The sequence below is a fragment of the Pezoporus wallicus genome, unplaced genomic scaffold (genome assembly GCF_028554395.1).
Source record: "Pezoporus wallicus isolate ANWC-B61680 ecotype Strahan unplaced genomic scaffold, APGP_CSIRO_Pwel_v1 scaffold_2696, whole genome shotgun sequence".
Taxonomy (NCBI): Eukaryota; Metazoa; Chordata; class Aves; order Psittaciformes; family Psittacidae; genus Pezoporus; species Pezoporus wallicus.
The window spans coordinates 1,354,804-1,373,756 of NW_026637439.1; the positions used below are offsets into that span (position 1 = coordinate 1,354,804).

Genomic DNA, 18,953 nt, shown 5'->3' on the forward strand with positions numbered 1-18,953 from the left:
AGGGATCAATACTGGGAAACTGGGCTCCTCAGCACAAGACAGACAAGGAACCACTGGAGAGTCCAGTGAAGGGCCACAGGGATGATCAGGCCTCTGGAGCATCTCTCTTATGAGGAGAGACTGCAGGAGCTGGGCCTGTTTAGCTGAGAGGAGACTGAGAGGGGATCTCATTAATGCATATAGATACTCAAAGGTGGGTGTCAGGAGGATGGTGCCAACCTCTTCAGTGGTGCCCACGGACAGGAGGAGGAGCAATGGCCATAAACCAAACCACAAGAAGTTTCACATCAACACAAGGAAGAACTTCTTTACATTGAGAGTGACAGAGCACTGGAACAGGCTGCCCAGGGAGGTTGTGGAGTCTCCCTCTCTGGAGACATTCAAAACCCACCTGGACGTGTTCCTGTGTAACCTGCTTTAGGTGGCCCTGCCTTGGCATGGAGGTTGGGCTGCATGATCTCAGAGGTACTTCCCAACCCCATCAATCTGTTTCTGCATTTGTAGTCCATACTATCACCACTTGCAAAAAAAAAACAAAAACAAAAAAAACCAAACCAAACAAAAAAGAAAAAAGCAACAAAAAAAAAAAAACACAAAAAAAACCAACCCACCAACAAAAATCCAGCTGGTAACAGTCATGATATTCATATACCTTACAGACAGGATTTAAAGAATTCTTTATTTCCTACTAAATCAATGTATAATCTGCTTAAACTAGAAATTGCCCATTATATTTTTTCAGAAGGAAAAAAACCACAGTACTATTCACCATCTGGTTTCCTCCATTTTTTTTCTGGAAGAGGGGAGCAGTGGGAAATGACATGACTTTGGGTTGAGTTGTAGTGTTTTGAGGTTTTTTTGGGTGGAAGGGACTGTTGGTTTGGAGTGGGTTGTCTTTTTTGGGGGGTGGGGTGTATGGGTTGGTTTGGTTTGGTTGGTTTCCCCCCTACACCTCTTTCCAGTTATCTTTATATTACTTAACCTGCTGGCTCACCTGTGTTTTGTCTTTTTATGCAATTTTCAATCTCTTAATTTCTTACCAGCCTTTGTCTTTCATGGACTTATATACATGCATGCTTATTCCATTCTTCACATAGGTTTTGAAAATGGGTTGGATATTCTGTACCCTAAGCTTGTTTTAGCCAAAACCAGAAACTAAACATGACAAGCTCCCTGTAAAAGCCAGATTTGATGCTTGTCTGCTGGGAGAATATGGTAGAATTCAATGGGTGGTGTCTCTGCATCTGGATCTAATGTGTTGCCAATGGCCCATATATTCCAGTAAATTGCCATTTCCCACTTGATTTAGTGAATGAGAAAGCATTCAGTTTGTGTTTGTTTTCCTTTCTCATCTTAAAGGGTTTTTTCTAGCGCTGTAGCATAAGGAAGATCCATTGTACCTAAAGACATATCTTGAATGCAGATTCTGCTGCCAGACAAGCCTTTGATTAATTAACAAGATTTCTGTACTACAGAGGATGCAAAAACTGCTTCTACCACATTCGATGTGCAGTTAACATTTTTTTTCTCTCCTGTAGTGCTTTTAGTAGAACTTGAGTCCCAACAGTACAAAATCTTCACCTGCCATAATTGTAATATCTATTAAATGTGCATATTAAATTACAAAATAACTGCAATGGAACTTGCTTAATCAGTATCTAGTAAATAGTAATCTTGTTAATTTGGGTTAATTGGAATTACACATGCAGCCTAACATTTTTCTTTATTATATTTGCACATACAACTAATATTATTACTGGTGTTTATGGTTGTTTTTACAAATGTCAAACAGTAGCTCTAGGTTGTTTATTTCCTATTCTATTATGTACTGTGCTCTTAAATCTAAAAGTCATGCTTGATATTAATTCATGTTTAAAATTATGTAGTATTTTTGATGCAAAGAACAATTTACTAGATTTAATGGTATAAAAAAACTTTCATGGGCATCACATTAATATTTTATCCAGTTTAATAAACTCAGTACAATAATTCAAAACAATTTAAAGGAGTATTCAAGCAAGAAGATACTATGTGAATGAGGCTTGGATGAATAAAATGGAAATAGCTGTACATTGCAAATAGCTACTTTTTTGTCAATAATAGGCTACTCTTATTGGGAGATACGGTGTTGCTGTAGCTTACTGACTATGAATTTAATATCTGTTTTTTTAGTATTGTGAGTCATTAAGCTCTAGATGTGGTATGAAATTCAAACTTATTGTGATATAAATAAAGCAGGGAGTGCTTGTTTTCCTCTTTCTTACTTGCTGCTAACAGCATGAAACAGTTAATGAAAATTGTTTTATCACAAAACATGCAGTGTTTACTAATAGACATTTCTAGTTTTAAAGTACTTACTGGTTATCTCTGAAAATCATTGCAAAAAAAGAGACTCTTACTGTTTGACCTCTTCCAGTTCTCTATCACAGTTCATCAGCATGTTTTTCTAAACTAACACCTCAGAATCCTTCCTGGCTTCGAAAGTTGTCCGTAGTAAATCATGTAGTGCAAGTCTAGTTTGGAGGAAGATTTGTTAAAAATCAAAATTTTTCCATATTTAGTTATCCTAAGGTCTAAATTTGGATCTGTGTGTATTCTTTTTGTAAACCAACAAGTATATTTTTTTTTCTAACAATGGAATTCACTCACTTGGAGTACTGTGTACAGTTCTGGTGTCCTCAACATAAAAAGGACATGGAACTGTTGAAACAAGTCCAGAGAAGGGCCACGAGGATGATCAGGGGACTGGAGAACCTCCCGTATGAAGACAGGCTGAGAAAGCTGGGGCTGTTCAGCCTGGAGAAGAGAAGGCTGTGTGGAGACTTCATCGCAGCCTTCCAGTGTCTGAAGGGGGCCTATAGGGATGCTGGGGAGGCTCTTCACTAGGGGCTGTAGTGACAGGACAAGGGGTAATGGATTAAAACTTAAACAGGGGAAGTTTAGATTGGATATAAGGAGGAAATTCTTTCTTGTTAGGGTGGTTAGGCACTGGAATGAGTTGCCCAGGAAAGTTGTGAATGCTCCATCTCTGGCGGTGTTCAAGGCCAGGTTGGACGAAGCCTTGGGTGGCATGGTTTAGTGTGAGGTGGGGGGGTTCCAGGGGGGTTGGAACTAGATGATCTTACAGTCTTTTCCAACCCTAACTATTCTATGATTCTGTGATTCAAGTACTATAACAAAATTTAGAGTAGAAATCGCAGCATCAAAACTCTGAAGACAGTTTTTAGAGTACCATCACAAAGTTATATTTTTCCACCTCTATCACCAAGCAGGTAATAAATACTCTGAAATTTAATACCATGATATCTGATTCTTTTTGTTTTCTCCTTCCCAACAGCTGTGTGGAGTTTGACTTGAATGTGAACAGTGTTGTGGGAATAAGAAATACATTCCTTTTGAGAACCTATGCATACAGTAAGTTTTTAATGTATTTTCTTGTTTCTATAAATTCTGCTTTTTGAAATTACATTTTGGTATTAATAGACTATTAAAGCTCAGTTGGATATATTAGGTTACTATATATATAACATTACCTAATTGGTTGCATCAGATAGTTTCAAGATACATTCATGTTGCTCATTCTAAATAAATAGAGAAAACCAATATATGTTTTTAATTGAATATTATATTCAGAAGATAACAAAGATGCTTCATATTAAGGTCCGCATTTATACTACAAGGGTGCTAATTGATTCGGAGAAAACTCCAGGAACAAACTTGCCAACAAAGTTTTCAAGCTGACAAGCAGGTATTCTTTATTGCGGCACCGGGAGACATGGGGGATAGCTCCTTCTAATGTGTGTCTCCCAGTTGCCACACAAGCCGTCCTTTTATAGCCACTGGGCATACATACATATTCATGAGGCTATGTATGGATTACATAATTTTCCAGAAAGTTCCCCGCATGCGAACAGAATTGTGGTGGTGGTCTCTGAGGGTCCTTTACTTCTTCCAACAATCACTTCTGGCAGCCTTTGAAGCACACCCAGGAGATGCTCATACCAGTTTAATTGGTTCGTTAGCACCAGAGACATAATAATCCTCCTATTTATCAGTTAGTTTAACTGTAGCCTATCCTGGACACCTGTGGTTCCCAGATACTCCTTATTCCTTTACCACCTTCTTCAGCTCTTGCATACTTCTATTTAGGGTAGGATGTGATTAGGAAAAGTTACCTTTACTAGTTAACTTTTTACTAATATTTCAGTCAGAGTAGTTTCAGTGTTTTGTATTCACATTACTAGGAGAGTCTGCAACTTGTCCTGGATCAGTTGGTTAACTGTGATTTTTTTCATATATTCAGGAAGGCATATGCCTGGAAAAGGATTTCCTCCCAGGCTTAAAAAAGTTACGGAAATGTCCCTTATTCCTCCCAGCAAATCACTGTAGGACAGAAAACTTTCCAGCTGTGAAAAGAGTAGTGGAGGGGTCCTCGTGTCCCACCTTTTTTTCTGTTCTGCATTGCTGTCCACTTTTATGAGGCCAATAATTTTTTTTACAAATTTATTAATTTATATTTTATATATAATTAGTAACTTAGTTAATTTTATCCACAGATAATGCAGGTAGATTAAGTGGAGCTAGAAACTGAGGTCTGTGCTGTTGTATTACCGATTTTCTGCCTAAGGAGGCATGTCTGCAACTCAATTCAACTGTGTCCAGTTCTGGGCTCCTCAGCACAAGAAAGACAAGAAGCTACTTGAGGGGGTCCAGCGGAGGGCCACAGGGATGATCAGGGGTTGGAGCATCTCTCTCTTGTGAGGAGAAACTGTGGGAGCTGGACCTGTTTAATAATAAATTAAATATACTCTAGGATGGTGAGTGACATCTCCCTGCAACAGACTGCTACTTTAATTAAAAGGCTGTCGATATTCCTCAGAAGTTTGGAAGATCATTCCTGATATATGGCTGTATTTATGTCTTTCCTCATGAAAGCATATATCTTGATTTGATGACTTCTTGCATCTAACGTCTCATCTACATAAAAGCCATTGAAGCCAAGGCAAATTTAAAATTAATGTTTGTATGCAGGGGTTACTACTTTTATAGATTTTGAGGAAAACTTAAGAATGAGCTCTGTGTCCTCCAGCCGGGAGAGTTCTTTTCACTGCCCTTGCGGTTTTTAGAACCTGAAAATAAAATCAGTTGTAATTTGTCCTGACTTCAAGTTAATTAGGAAAATTAGTATAATGAACTGGACAGAACTTAAAAGTAGAATGTGACACTGCTGCATTGACTGATGCATCCAGTTTTGTCTTATCTGCAAGTTACCTGACATACCCCTTGTAATGTGTTTTCAAATGGAAATATTGTTTTCTGATTTTTATAAGGTGCATAGTAATTGGAGAACAACTAAATAAATTCTATAAAATGATGGAAAAAAAGATAACTTTGGAATAAAAAATATTGTGTTGATCAAGTAGAAATAAACATTGATTGCTGTCTAGTTAAATGTGGGTATTTTTGTGATGTATTTATTTTACTTGCAGTGGAAAATCGAGTTCGTCCATTAGTACTTGTTATTAAGAAGTGGGCAAGTTTTCATGACATAAATGATGCCAGTCGTGGTACTTTAAGCAGCTATAGTCTTGTGTTGATGGTTTTGCACTATTTACAGAGTAAGTATATATATATATATATATATATTTATTGTTTTACATGTTGAAACTGCCCTTTGTAAGTTCATATTTATATAGTTCTCCTGTTCAATAACATTAAACCCTGGCAGGAGTCATCTTCAACACAGAAAAATACAGAGGTAATGTGGGTTTACTCCCTTTCCTTAATGCTGCAAGTTGACCTGTTCTCTGAAGGCAGAGTTGCCACCTTCTGAAAGGTTGAAAAATAAAAAGTCAGTGTACCTGCAGGATACTCTGTAACTTGTGTTTCTTTTAAAACTCAATTTCTAGTTAACAAAAATCTGCTTTTTAAGAAAGGGAAAAACCTAAACATAATTTGGGGGGGTTTGTTTTGTTAGGTTTCATTTGGGAACTTCTAAGAAAATTCGAAGGGATAACAAATGCTGTGGGGTCACTTTTCTGTCATCCTTCGAAGGACTGAACATGGAAGACAGTGTCCTCAATGACACATGGGAGTATAGAATGCACTACCATGTGATTACATTTTTCCACTGATTAGTGTCTTCTGTAAGGTGACAGATGTCAAAGACCATTGTATCCCAACCCAAAAGTTGGGATATTTGCCTGTCAGTGGCAGTATCTTTTCTTGCTACTTCAGTATATTGAAACATTGAATATCTATGTGGAGCTAGAGAGCTTTACCTCTGGAAATTCAACAAACCCATGCAGTCCAGAAATGTTTTCAAGGAATAGACTGAAACAAGCTGATAGAATGATGATCACAGAATGGTTAGGTTGGAAAGGACCTTAAAGATCATCTAGTTCCAACCTTAAACATCATCTAGTTCTATCCCCCCCTACCATGGGCAGAGACACCTTCCACTAGACCAGGTTGCTGCTCAAAGGCCCATTCAGCCTGGCTTATCCCTGTCTTTCCTCCTTACATTAAAGGAAGCACATGTTTATGATTTTTGTAGTTTGCAATTTTTGCTTAAGACTTAAGGCATCGTTTAATAGATTGTTTAGCTTAGCATGAGTTTTTTGTTTTACTGCGGGACAGGTGTCTTTAGAAAGGAGCACAAGGAACCCCAGAGGTGTACATCTTGTGGTGTAGCATGGTTGTAGAAATATTTTCTTAATTCTTGTTAGTTTTGTAGTATAAACTGTGTATTTTGCTGCTTGTATTTATTTTGCATCTTTATTTTAACTTCTTTGTAACATGCTGATTATTTTTGTTTGTGTCATTTTAATGACAACTGGTTATTAATGTTTTATGGTCATATCTGCGGACAAATTACGTAGGCTCTTACTTTGGATCTTTCCTCTTTGTTGGTTTGTGTGGATTTTAATTTTTTGTTTGTTTGTTTGGGTTTTTTTTTTTGTTCGGTTTTTGGGGGGATTGTGTTTTGTTGTTTTTTTTTTTGACTTGGGTAGGAGCAATGTTTAACTCTTCTGACAGGTTGTTTGGCCTGGAAAGTAGATACTAGCCGTAGAGTGGATAGTCAACTATTTGTGGGTCTTGAGATTGTGCAACACCCACTCTGTACTAGAGTGGAAAGCCTTATATGATAGTTGACTTAAGCTGATGGCTTGCTTTCAGCTGAGCAGTATATGTGTGGTAGAGGGACCTAGAAGGGCATTCTGTGTATTTGAGATACAGTTGGTTTGATTGCTTCTGAATTCTTTGATGCCCATACTTGCGCTTGTTGTTAATGTTACCAGTCATGAGGACAGTAGGACATAAGGTAGTCTACTTAATGACTGTGTTGGGTTTTTTTCTCTTCATCTGCTGTGGTGGAATTCCATGGATTTCTTTGTTTCTGTGGAAAGAAAATGTGGCCAAGTCTGTGGTCACAGCTCTGAAACCATACTATAGGTGATGAAGTACTTCAATGTAGACCCTCAATACACATCAGGAGAAGAGGGGAATCAAACAAAAAATGTTGATTTGGAGGAGATGAAAATACAATGAACTTTAAAAATGCCAAAGTGATTCTGGATGTGAAGATTTCTATGCAAAGGTGAAGCATGAGCAGAAGAGAAAAAGAATCTTTACGTAGTAAAGATACATCTAGGCATTAGTGACCATCTTAACAGTGACTTGGTAAGCATTTGGTAGTATTACACATTTAATGGAAATAGGACTTTTTACTTGGAGATTTATTCTCCAAATCTATTTTCATTGTATCACGGTTACTCTAGAGACTTGTATTGGGTGCTGTGTGCAGTCATGGATAGCCAATTACTGAGCTGTGCATTAAAGTAATTCACAAAAGGGAAGCACGTAGGAGTTACAAGGAAGTATAAATGTGTGGGCTTGCCAGAATGTTAACAACCCTGCAAGCATGAGGGCATTTGCTGTAGTTGTCTGTGGCAGCTGCCACAGCTGTTACTATAGTGAAGGGGGAAAAAAAAGTTCAAATAATCCCTTTCATCCTAAACTGTCATCAGTTAGCTGCCTGGGAAGGATCAACAGTCTGCAAACCAAAGAGGAGCCTTTTACCTGTGCCTTTGTCAGCCTTTTGTGATAAAAAAGACTGACGCGTGGCTCTGGACGTGTATCTAACAGAAGCTAATTAGATTCTTGTTCAGATTTTAACCTGTAGTTGTTGTGTTGCTTTGGGGGTTTTTACATTTCTGCTACATGCATGTGATGCTACTGAGAGTAGCTTGTGTCCTAGTCATAGAATTTCTAATAGCAGAATTTCTAATAGAGATGTTACTGGTGAGGGTAAACAAAATAAAATTTAAAGCTTCCTTTTGCAGAAAATAGTGTCCCTGTCTTTACTAGGCAAATTTCTTTCCTTTACTACTTATCCGTTTCCATGTTCTTATACTTGTGGATGTTTTTGGACCTAGAATTAGCATGTTGTGAGTTTATTTTGTAGATAGGTCAGTGTCTTGTACATGAACTTCCCTCCAGGTGACAGGTCCAACTATCTTGTACAGTAAGAAAATAAAAATTCATGTGGCAAATGCTAGTGGTAGGTGATAAGTTTTTTACCCTTAATTCCATCCTCTTAGTATAGGATACAGACCAAGATAAAATGTCTTGATTGCTTGTATTGCTCAGAGGTTTTTCCTTTTATTTTAGTGTGGCAGAGAACTGGAAATTATCCAAGATGCTTCAGAAATAAGATGCTCTTGCATATTTTTAAACACCCACAAACAAAATAAAAATATTAAAGCAGCTGTGATCATATTCTGAGCAATCCCACTAGCTAATATAGTATACTCTTTGAAGATAACCTAAGCACATTCTGAAAATTCTGTCATTCTGCTTCTAAGTCCCTATGGGAAAAGGATCTGTAACATCTCTTCCCCTATGACACCTTGTCTTAAGGGTAAATTAAGTCCCAGGTCAAAATCCTGTATGCTGAACTTAAGATCATTCTTCCTAGTGAATGACGTAGACAAATCATTTAAAAAACAAACAAAAACATGCTGATAACATGATGTTAAAGTTTTAATATGAGGAGTGCTCTAACAGTTCTCTAGCTGCTGTAAGGCTTGAGTGGGATCTGAATACTTTCGGATTTGTTTCTATCGATCTGTAGGACCACCTAACCTGCGAGACAGGGTCTTGTGTTTTGGTTTTTTTTCTCCTTGTTCTTCATATCCCTATTAAGTGTGTAATAGATGCTCTCCCCATTCACAACATTTATGAAAGTTAAAACTGTTCAGTTCATTTTGTTTGTTGGTATCATTAATATATGCCTTATCTTTATAACCTATTTGCCATTTAGTAGAGCAGTTAACAGCATTAGACTTTTTATGTATTTTGAGGGGATTTTGCTAGCAATGCCTACTATGTATCTCGGGCATTTTATCTTTAGGTTACTTATGACAGTATGTAATACTTTGCAGCTGAAGAATGATGTGTGCTTTTGCAGTATCTGGAGACTTCCTATGCTATGATAGAATCGTAATGTGTTAGACATTAGGAAAAACAAATGAGTAAAGCTCTTTTTTTTTTTTTTTTTTTTTTTCATTTGGGGAATCTAGATGAGTTTCTTCTAGTGATGTTGTACCCAGCTGCTGTAAATTTTTTCATGTCTTCTACAAATAGCAGTATCTGAGTAACAGCTTCCCTTAGCTGAATTAACTCCTTGTACTCCCATATACAAAATATAGTAATAGAAAGATTTGTTGAATAACTTTTACTTTACACCATGCATGAAATATATAGATCTTAAGGTCCTTTCCGACCCTAACCATTCTATGATTCTATGTTTTTTAAATGGAATTTCAGTCCAACAGTTTAATGTAGTTGATACGATATTGTTTGCTGTGAATTACTTGAATCACAGCAACTTTATTTTCTTTTTTTTTTTATAGCCCTACCTGAACCTGTCCTTCCATCTCTCCAAAAAATTTACCCAGTAAGTGTTTCTTACGAATTTACTGTTTCAAATGTGTATGAAACTGCTTATCTAAAATACATGAACTCTTAAATATCACTAGTGGATTAAGTTAAACACAGTCTGTAAGCCTTATCATTGATACACTGAATATAAGCATGAAAAAGGCTATTGCTGCTTTTGATAATTTCTTTAGTGAAAACAGCCTGTTATATATGAGAAAATTTCACATGCAGTTGAAAATGAGTGCTAATGAGAACCACTGACCTAGTTCTCTTTATGCTTGCCTGAAAATATCCCTGGGTCATCAGTAACTTTATGATTCTTATTTCATAATATGTCAAGTTACATTTTTCCATCCAACTGTGGTGTTTCAGAATTCCGTACCTTCCCACAGCTGTTGAGTTGCCTGATATTTCTGAGTGCAGAGAATGAATGATAGATGTTTACTAAGGAGACCTTTGAGACCTCACAAAATCGGACTTTAGTCCAACAAGAGAACACCTTGTGGTACTTTGCTGTTATGTGCACATCATACCCTGTTGATCTCCAGAGAACTCTGTGAATCAGTATGCTTTGATCCTCTGCAGAATTAGGACTCTAATTAGTGACACTTAATCTAAGGAAGGTTACCTAGAAATAAGAGCTAGCATCTTAAATATTTGTCTGGAAACAAAAGAGCTGTTGCGGAATAGTTCTGTGCTGTAACTAACAGAAATTTCTCAGTACCTTCCTCCTTATCTTTCCTGTCATATGCCACTTTTAAAATTTTTCTTTATATATAGTTGCCGTAGTTCAGTGTCCCTGCCTATGCTGGTTTCTGCTGTTGCTGAAAATTGTGCTGAGGTAGTATCAGAAAGTCATTCTTTCTTTGCATGTATTTCCTATAATGCTGAAATGGGAATATTTGATGACACTGTACAATAGGGAGGAGATACTGTGGTGTCAGCCATTTTGGGTAATTAGGTTAATCAAATGCAGAGGAAAGCTTTGAGCTATAGTACTGCAGTTTTATTTCTATTTTGTAAACTTATGTAGGCATACCTGTATTAAATCTTTATGGTCTTTATATTTTCCTCTGATTCTTTTACCATACTAAGTACCTTCTAAGTACCTTCTTATTTCTTCATTGTTAGCACTCAAAAGCATTTAAAGCTGTTCTTCATTTCTTGTACATTTGGTTTCATTTCTTGTACACTTGGCTTTATCTGATGGGGTTTTTGAATTGCTAAATATGCTAATTATGTTTGCTTAAATCTCATATGCTGTAGTATTTTAAGTTTGGAGCAGCATGTAATTTAAAGGAAACAACTGTAAGAATTGGTAACTTTTTACTTCTTTGTTAAAATAATGCAAATATTTATATTTGTGGTTTTTACTTGTATACAGGCCTTCTGAGTACTATATAAAATTACTTAAGTGATTAAAGCACGTATACAATACCATAAGCTGAAAATGATTAAAGCAAGTATACAATATCATAAGCTGAAAAATCTAATGAAATTGTACTAAATGCAAGGGTTTATCCTGTGTCATGTGAAAGTGGTAATCACTTGCAGGTTCCTGTGTTTCTGGAACACTGTTGTAAGAATAGCTTTTTTACCCTTTTCAAAGTAGGGTTTTTTGTTGCTGTTGTTATTTACCTTGCCTTTGGACTAAATTTTCTAGGATTGCTAATAAAATAAGAATAAAATTTTATACATGATTACTATAAAACCAAATCAAAACTATGGATTAATACTTCTTTTAATTGTGTTAGAAATTGGGAGATATGTATTCCTAATGGAAACAACCAACCAAAAATAATTGAATTGTGAAAGTTACAGTTTCTTAATACTGATACTGCAAAGAATTTTGAAGTGAAAATGAGAAATATGCCAAAGCAATTCTGGTCTTGTTACAAAGCATGGGCATTATGGTTTCTGAAATGTTTTGCCTGTGTATTCACCAGAGGTCAAAGCTTACAGAGAATGTTGCATTTACTTATCAGTCTTGACCTTAAGGACACTTTATTTATGATTTGTATATTGATCACAACTATTTAATTTCCATTAGTGTTTGTAGAGCATTTGAATAGTAAGAAAGCACTTCAACAGTTACAGTAATAGCAAAAGGCAATATAGCAAATAGAGGTTGTAGTAAAAGTTAATAGCAAAAAAGGGAAATGCATGTGTGTCGGTGTGTATATGCTTACATCCAGAAAACAACAAAGAACAGAAGGATATCAAATACAATTTTCAATACTTTTTCAATAAGACTTGTTAGCAGTTAATGAAATAGACGTTCACCCCAAGCTTGTAATACTGCTAAAGAAAATAGATTATTTATTATTCTGAACATAGTAAGTCTAACTTTCTAGCTGCTCAGGATGCCAGCGTTTCTGTGGTGGCAGATTTTTCTTGCAGTTCAGAAGTTTTTTTTGAACATTCAAAGTTTAAAAAAAATCCACCTTGTTCTCCTTTGCAGAAGTATCTGTGGCCTCCAAATACTAGCTTACTTGTTTTAGTAGACATCTGTTGTAGTAATTGAATTGCATTTCTTGTATTGTATGGAGGTCAGCAGCCCTAGGTCTTGTTCCTTGCTTTTGGTGTCCATTGCCTCATGAGTTGTTATGCTGCTAATACTAAGTTCAGTTTTTGTGGCTCTTCTACAACTTTCTGTGGGAATGGGCAAGGAGTGACTTTAATACCTGTCTGATTAACTTTAACCGTATGTACTGTATAACATAAGTACAACTGTTCGTTTTTATGATCTTTATATGCTCCATATCTGCTTTTCATGTTTGTCTGTATGATTTTGGTTTGTTGGATTGTAAGCTGTTAAATTCTGAGCTCTGCTAACTATAGTATTTTGTATGTAAAGTTACATGATGTGAGAACAAGACTTGAAACTTTTTCTTAGCTGGAAGAATAGTCTTTTTTCAAAGAAGGTATTGCTCAAGATTCCAGGATGTTTTGCTAGAATTTGCAAAATAGGATGGGAATACCAAACTTTCCAGTCCTACTGGTTTCACTGCATACCTTTTTTCAGAGGAAGCACTGCCAGCTGTGAATGTGGAAGTAATATCACAGTGTATAGTACTTCCAGTGATTTTCTAGTACTATAAAGTTTGAGTTGTGCCTGAGACTACTCGAAATGCAAGGGATGATATAATAATGACTGAATAGGTCCCTACATTTAAATAGATATATTTATTTATGTGAATGTAAAGCTTGCTCTTGTCTGTCTTCGGTTCATTTTCCTTGAAATATGCAACATTGCTCTAAATGTAGCGTGAGGCTTTAAAAATTCTTCCTTTAGCAAGAGAGCATACAGTCTCCTGCATGTACTCCAGTCTTTTAGAAGAGCCTGAAGGATATAATGAACACCTAAACAGTATAGCAGATCTAAACCCATGCTGATTTATTCTTGTGTAGATGCACACAAGCTGGCAACTGTGACTTCTGTTTTTAGAATATCTGACCTTTTCTCTCTCCTTTCCACCTCCCCAAGAAAAGCATACTTCAGCTTAAATGCTGCATTCTGTATATTCAGGGTATTTTGGATAACTAATTTCTGTTTTATTATTTCAGATAGGTTGTCTAGAGGAGGTGCTGTTGTAGTCCTTGAACTCATTAAGTGGGAGGATGCAGGTTCATACTGGAGCTATTTGGTTTCATATCCAATTTTACTCTATGCTGTGGGCAAAATAAGTCAGGCCTTCCATTTGGATTGTTTTGTACCACAGTTATGGGATCTTGGTGATAATTGCATTAGCTTCACCTACCCTACCTCACTTAGCTCTGGCCAGCTCAGTGCAGGCTACCTTACTCAGCTTCTGCTCGTGTGGTTTTGCTAGCGTGTAAGTGCAAGTCCAGTTCAAAGATTCTCAGTTAAAATTCTTAGGCAAATAGAGGCAAGGGATAATCTCACATACTCCTGTGCAAGATGATTCTGCCTGAATTCAGGGAGAATAACTAGCATCCAACAGAGGAGTACAAGAAAAAGTGTCCTTTGCTTGTAAGTTGTCCTTGATTTCTAATAAGCGAATGACAGGCATCTCTTTTACGGTGACAAATACATCCATCTGGATTGCGGCTCGGGGAGGGAGGGGGTGTGTGTATCTATTCTCTGATTTTATTTTGGCAGGAATCTTTTGATCCTACTATGCAGTTGCATCATATTCACGAAGCTCCACGTGCCATTCCTCCATACCCCTCAAAAAACGGATCAAGCCTTGGAGAATTGCTAATAGGCTTCTTCAAATATTATGCCACAGAATTTGAGTAAGTAAAAGCTCATCTTAGTGTTTTAGAATATGCAAAGCTTTGATTCCTTCTATTCAATATATCAGCACTTTTTAACTCTTAAGAGAATAGCAGTAATGCAGGAGTGATAACTAACATAGAGGAAATGAGTGAAAAGATTAAAGGGCAACTGGAATGTCCTTTAATCATAAAGACTGTCTGACATCTTCTGCTTAGCCACACATCCTATTGTCTAAAATAGCTGCTGGAAGTTAGAGAGCTTTAGCCTTTAAAGTAGCTGGGTTTTGTTATATTACACTATTCTAAAACTGCCTAGCCGTATACGAGAAAGGTCTACTCATCTTATTGGTAGTTTAAGTTACAGATTATGGTATGGATTACTAATGAATTATTAGTATCTGCACTTGTCATCTTCCTCCCAGGTCAACAGAAGTAACTGACCAGGAGGTAAATCACTAGGCCACACCTGGAGAAGAATTCTCCTATATACTTGCTAAGGCTTGCTAACCTTGTTGATTTGCTAGAATCTGAGTTTAATTTTGGCATCTGGACTTTCTTGTAGAAGAGAAGGAGAAGCTGAAGTTGTGAGGGCATCTGAGAAAGCTGTATATTACAGACATTCTTCCAAACTGTCACTTGAGAATTTTTTAGAAAAATGCTTGTATAAAATATCAAATGGTTGTATTTCAATAAGCTTAAAGATCTTCTGAAGAACTTGTTTGAGGCAGTTGGTTCATATATGTTGCTGTCCTGTGTATGTGCCTCATAACTATTTCCTGGAAGAAGAACAAAATGTGTAACTACTAGATACGCATTATAATTTTTGAAGTGTACATATTTTAGTTAATGTTAGAAATGATCATGAAATCCTTAAAACATCCACATATGTAATATATAACCTAAATCCATATGGCCTGTGGCAATTCATGTACTAATTGCACTTTGTGCATGCTTACGCCTGATTCTGAGAGATTTTCACATAAAGGATTTTTCTTCAGTCTCTGCCGATAAGGGAATGGTCTTTTGTCATAAAAGTTTGTCCTCAGTACCTGTCTTTTCAGCTGGCCAAGGTGCTGTTTGCTAAATAGGTAAATTAGAAGACACAGCTGGAAGATAATCAAGTTGGACTAGAAGCTGGAAGATAACGTTGGACTAGATGCATCCTTTACTACTTGTCTGTACAACAGGCTGTTAATCTTCTCATACGTGAAAGTAAATATCTTTTCCATTATTCTAAGAGATATGAAGAGTAAAAAGGCTGCCATCAGTACTTGAACTGATGGTAATTTCTGAGTATTATCTTTCATGATGTTCATGAGGAAAAATATATCACCTAATCAGAGAGGCACAGGGGAGCTTCTGGTTAAAACCAAGTTTGAAAAAATGGACAACAAAAATAGGATAGTTGCTGACCTCAAGGGATGAAAAGATTTTTTTAAAACAACCAACCACCACCACCAACAACAAAAAAATCTGGCTTGTTTTTCAAGTGTTAAGTACCTGTTAAGTATTAAAACCTTTGATACTCTGTTTAAAAAAAAAATAAATAAGTAAATAATACCCATTAGAATTCCTATGTTGAAAATGTTACATGGCTGAGAATTCTATCAGGAAATGATGCACCTAATGCAGCAACCTATATTATTTTTAACACTTTCTGCTACAGAAATAGAACTCAGTCAGGTGTACTGCTTACTTAACCATCTGTAGGTACCTGATAACTATAAATCCTGTTTGAAAGGAGTAGAATGTGTCTCGAAGATAAGAAAAGTCTATATAGTTTCATAAAACCTAGTAACTGCCTGGAGAGGAGAAATCCAAATTAATGACCAAGTGGGGAAAATGTGGGCAGAACATGATGTTTAAACATTTGTGAGTTTGTCTGTGATAGCCAGCAAATGAGGCAAGTACAGTGTCATGCAGGCCACAGCTGATGGAAATGTTATAGGTGGGAATGAGGATAAGACCTAAATACACATAACACAGGGCTCTTGGTTCTGCCTTTTATGGAGGAACTAGTATTTTACTCCTGAATGTGTTAAATAATTCTTTGATATAATCAGTGATTTTTTTTCAGCGTTTACTTTCCCTGTAAAATATTTACTAATTTACAGAAATTTTAGATGATACTTCAGATGCTGCCTGTTAAGTTAGGTTACATTTAATTAGAATAGAATCATAGAATAGTTAGGGTTGGAAAGGACCTTAATATCATCTAGTGCCAATCCCCTGCCATGGGCAGGGGCACCTCACACTAAGCCATGTCATTGACCTGTACTGTGACAGTAAACTTCCATTATTGAACTGTAATGTGTTTGATGAAAAGATTACTAAGGAAAATACTACTACAATTTTCATGAAAGTGACTTTTGTAGTTTCCTGTCTATGGAGTAGGACACAACACTGCCAGGTTTGATACACAGGATCTGATTTGCTGAAAGAAGAGCATGTAGTGAAGAATGATCAGATCATATGTGGAGACTGTCATTTTGGACAGATCCAGTCATTGATGCCACTTGCCTGGAACGCTTAACTGATCAACTATTTTACATGTTTTGGTCAGAAAGATGAAGGGAAGATGGAGATGTTTTTTTTAAACACATTTTAAACATAAAAGAGGTTGTTTTAAACTTCCACCTTACTCTAGCAAAGGCCAGTAGGTATTTCAGTTCAGATTCTGTGTTTTATTTTACTTGATGTAATGAGTAATATTTAAAGGCAGGATGGGCCCAAAGAGCAGAGCACAGAGGAAGAAAGAGGAGCCTTGCATGCTCTGCAGCCATGAATAAGTTCATCTCCTTGTGCTCTGTTAATTTTTGTTTTTTCTTTATGCTTTTAATCTGCTTTGTTTATTTAGACTACAAGCTGTTTCAGAAAATTGATGATTACTATGTATTACCGTACAGGGCCCATTCCACAGTCCTGCTCTGGGGTTTTCAGTGTGTCCATAAGAAGTAATTTGTATTCTCCTTCGTAAGTTACTGGAAATGTGATTTGGAAACTGCTGCATATGCTGGACTTACTATGTATGGCAGAGCTTGAATTGCTGACATTTATAATTAGATTACCATAAGAATCCAGGTCTGCAAAATGTTTCTCATGATACAGCTGGCTAGAAGTATGCTTATAACTCCATTCTAACTTTAAGTATTTCAAACTATCAATGGTCTGCTGATCACACAGTGAATGTGACCAAGTGAGAAAATGTATGGAGGTGTTCTCAAAAGAAGGTATTTGGAAACTGGTCCATGTTTACCAGGCCCTCTGAAAAGAGTGTCTGATTTCATTTCTGTGAGTGAAGGCAGCAGGTTTTCACTTGGCTGTCTCTTTACAAAGCGAGACCTTGAAGCAAAGCCTTGCTCCCCTGAAGTTACTGCTAGGGAACCTAGAGACTGTCCTTTGGGACGGTACTTCTCCTCAATGTGTTATTGCAAGTTCTGTATCAGTTGTTTGAGATCACTCAATGATTAAGTTGTATTTGGTGGACATGATAAAAGACTGGCTACACCCCATGGCAGGGGGGGTGGAACTAGATGATCTTAAGGTCCTTTCCAAACCTAACTATTGTACGATTATTGTGACAAAATATAAAATACAGTTGCTCATGGCTGTCTTCAGGGTAGAATTGGTCAGGAAATGAATCATGGTCATTTGTATAGTGAATTACAAAATTAGTATACTGAATTAAATATGCTGGCAATCTGTACCGATCTTAGTGTGTTTGTGCAAGTGGCTTTGGCTTTTAAGAAAGCTCTGGAAAGATAAGCCTTTTAATCTATTTGTGGTGTATTCATACACAAGTTACACCTGGAAATGCCTGGTCTTTTTCTTTTAAATTCTTGATTTCTCCATGAGAAGCACATACCTGCTACGGGCAGTGACACGAGAAATAACTGGTAATTGAAATAGCTGTTTAAATGGTTATTGTTATCTTATGGACTGAAAGTGTGTATGCAGCGAATATTTGCTTTGTGCTGTATCGTGGTTTAAGCTGAACCCAGGACATGCTGACACCAACAAAGTTATTTTGTGCAAGCCAAAATGGTTAAAATGTATGTACAAATCATTCACTATTGGCAATTCATTTCTAATTCAGGCAGATTTTAGTACCAAGGCAAGGCTAGTGAAGGTTTAATGAGGCTATTAGTAGTTGGTTTCAAGTTTCATATTAGAAGCTGTTTAGATAGCTAAAAATGACACTTTTTTTGTTGTTGTTGTCATTGGCTAAACCAGTATATTATAAATGCATATATTTTTTGCTGAGGTATCAGGCCAAGTATAACCTAGAGAAAAAGGAAGTCGAGAAGCATTACATGTTCAAAGTGAAACAATACTGCCTGGTTTAACCAAACACAGATCAAGTAACTTCATTGTATGCCTTTCTCCAAGCGCCCTTCCTCTCCCTACCCCCACCTCTTCTCCCTGGCGTGGATCTCTCTGATTTTTAAAAAAGCTTTCAGAAAAGGCAGTCAGTTTCTGTTCATGACCAATGTTCTGGAGCTGCAGTTAAAGGTTCTTTGATGCTCTAGTCAAATACTTTTTCCCTTTAGCCTTTGTTTGTTTGGGGTTTGGTTTTTGTGGGGTTTTTTGAGCAGTTAATCTGAATTTCTTGTTAAGTTTATGCTGATGATAGTTTATTAAAAAGACATGCTAGGAAAGTATTTGGTGCTTCACAATGCCTCTTCTGCAGAAGTATTCTACTATGAGAATTAAGGACAGCGAGAGTGATGGGTTAGAATGAAAATGTTAGTTTTCACTGAATTCTA

General features: G+C 36.7%; 1 protein-coding gene across 2 annotated transcripts in view; it reads left to right on the forward strand.

The window, feature by feature from the left end:
• Window positions 1-18,953, forward strand: part of TENT2 (terminal nucleotidyltransferase 2) — a 36,273-nt gene that overhangs the window by 11,684 nt on the left and 5,636 nt on the right. For both annotated transcript variants that reach the window (XM_057405457.1, XM_057405456.1), the window contains 4 exons: window positions 3,338-3,414; window positions 5,490-5,618; window positions 9,918-9,961; window positions 14,069-14,205. In XM_057405457.1, coding sequence (XP_057261440.1) covers window positions 3,338-3,414; window positions 5,490-5,618; window positions 9,918-9,961; window positions 14,069-14,205 — 387 coding nt within the window. The remainder of the gene's footprint in view (window positions 1-3,337; window positions 3,415-5,489; window positions 5,619-9,917; window positions 9,962-14,068; window positions 14,206-18,953) is intronic.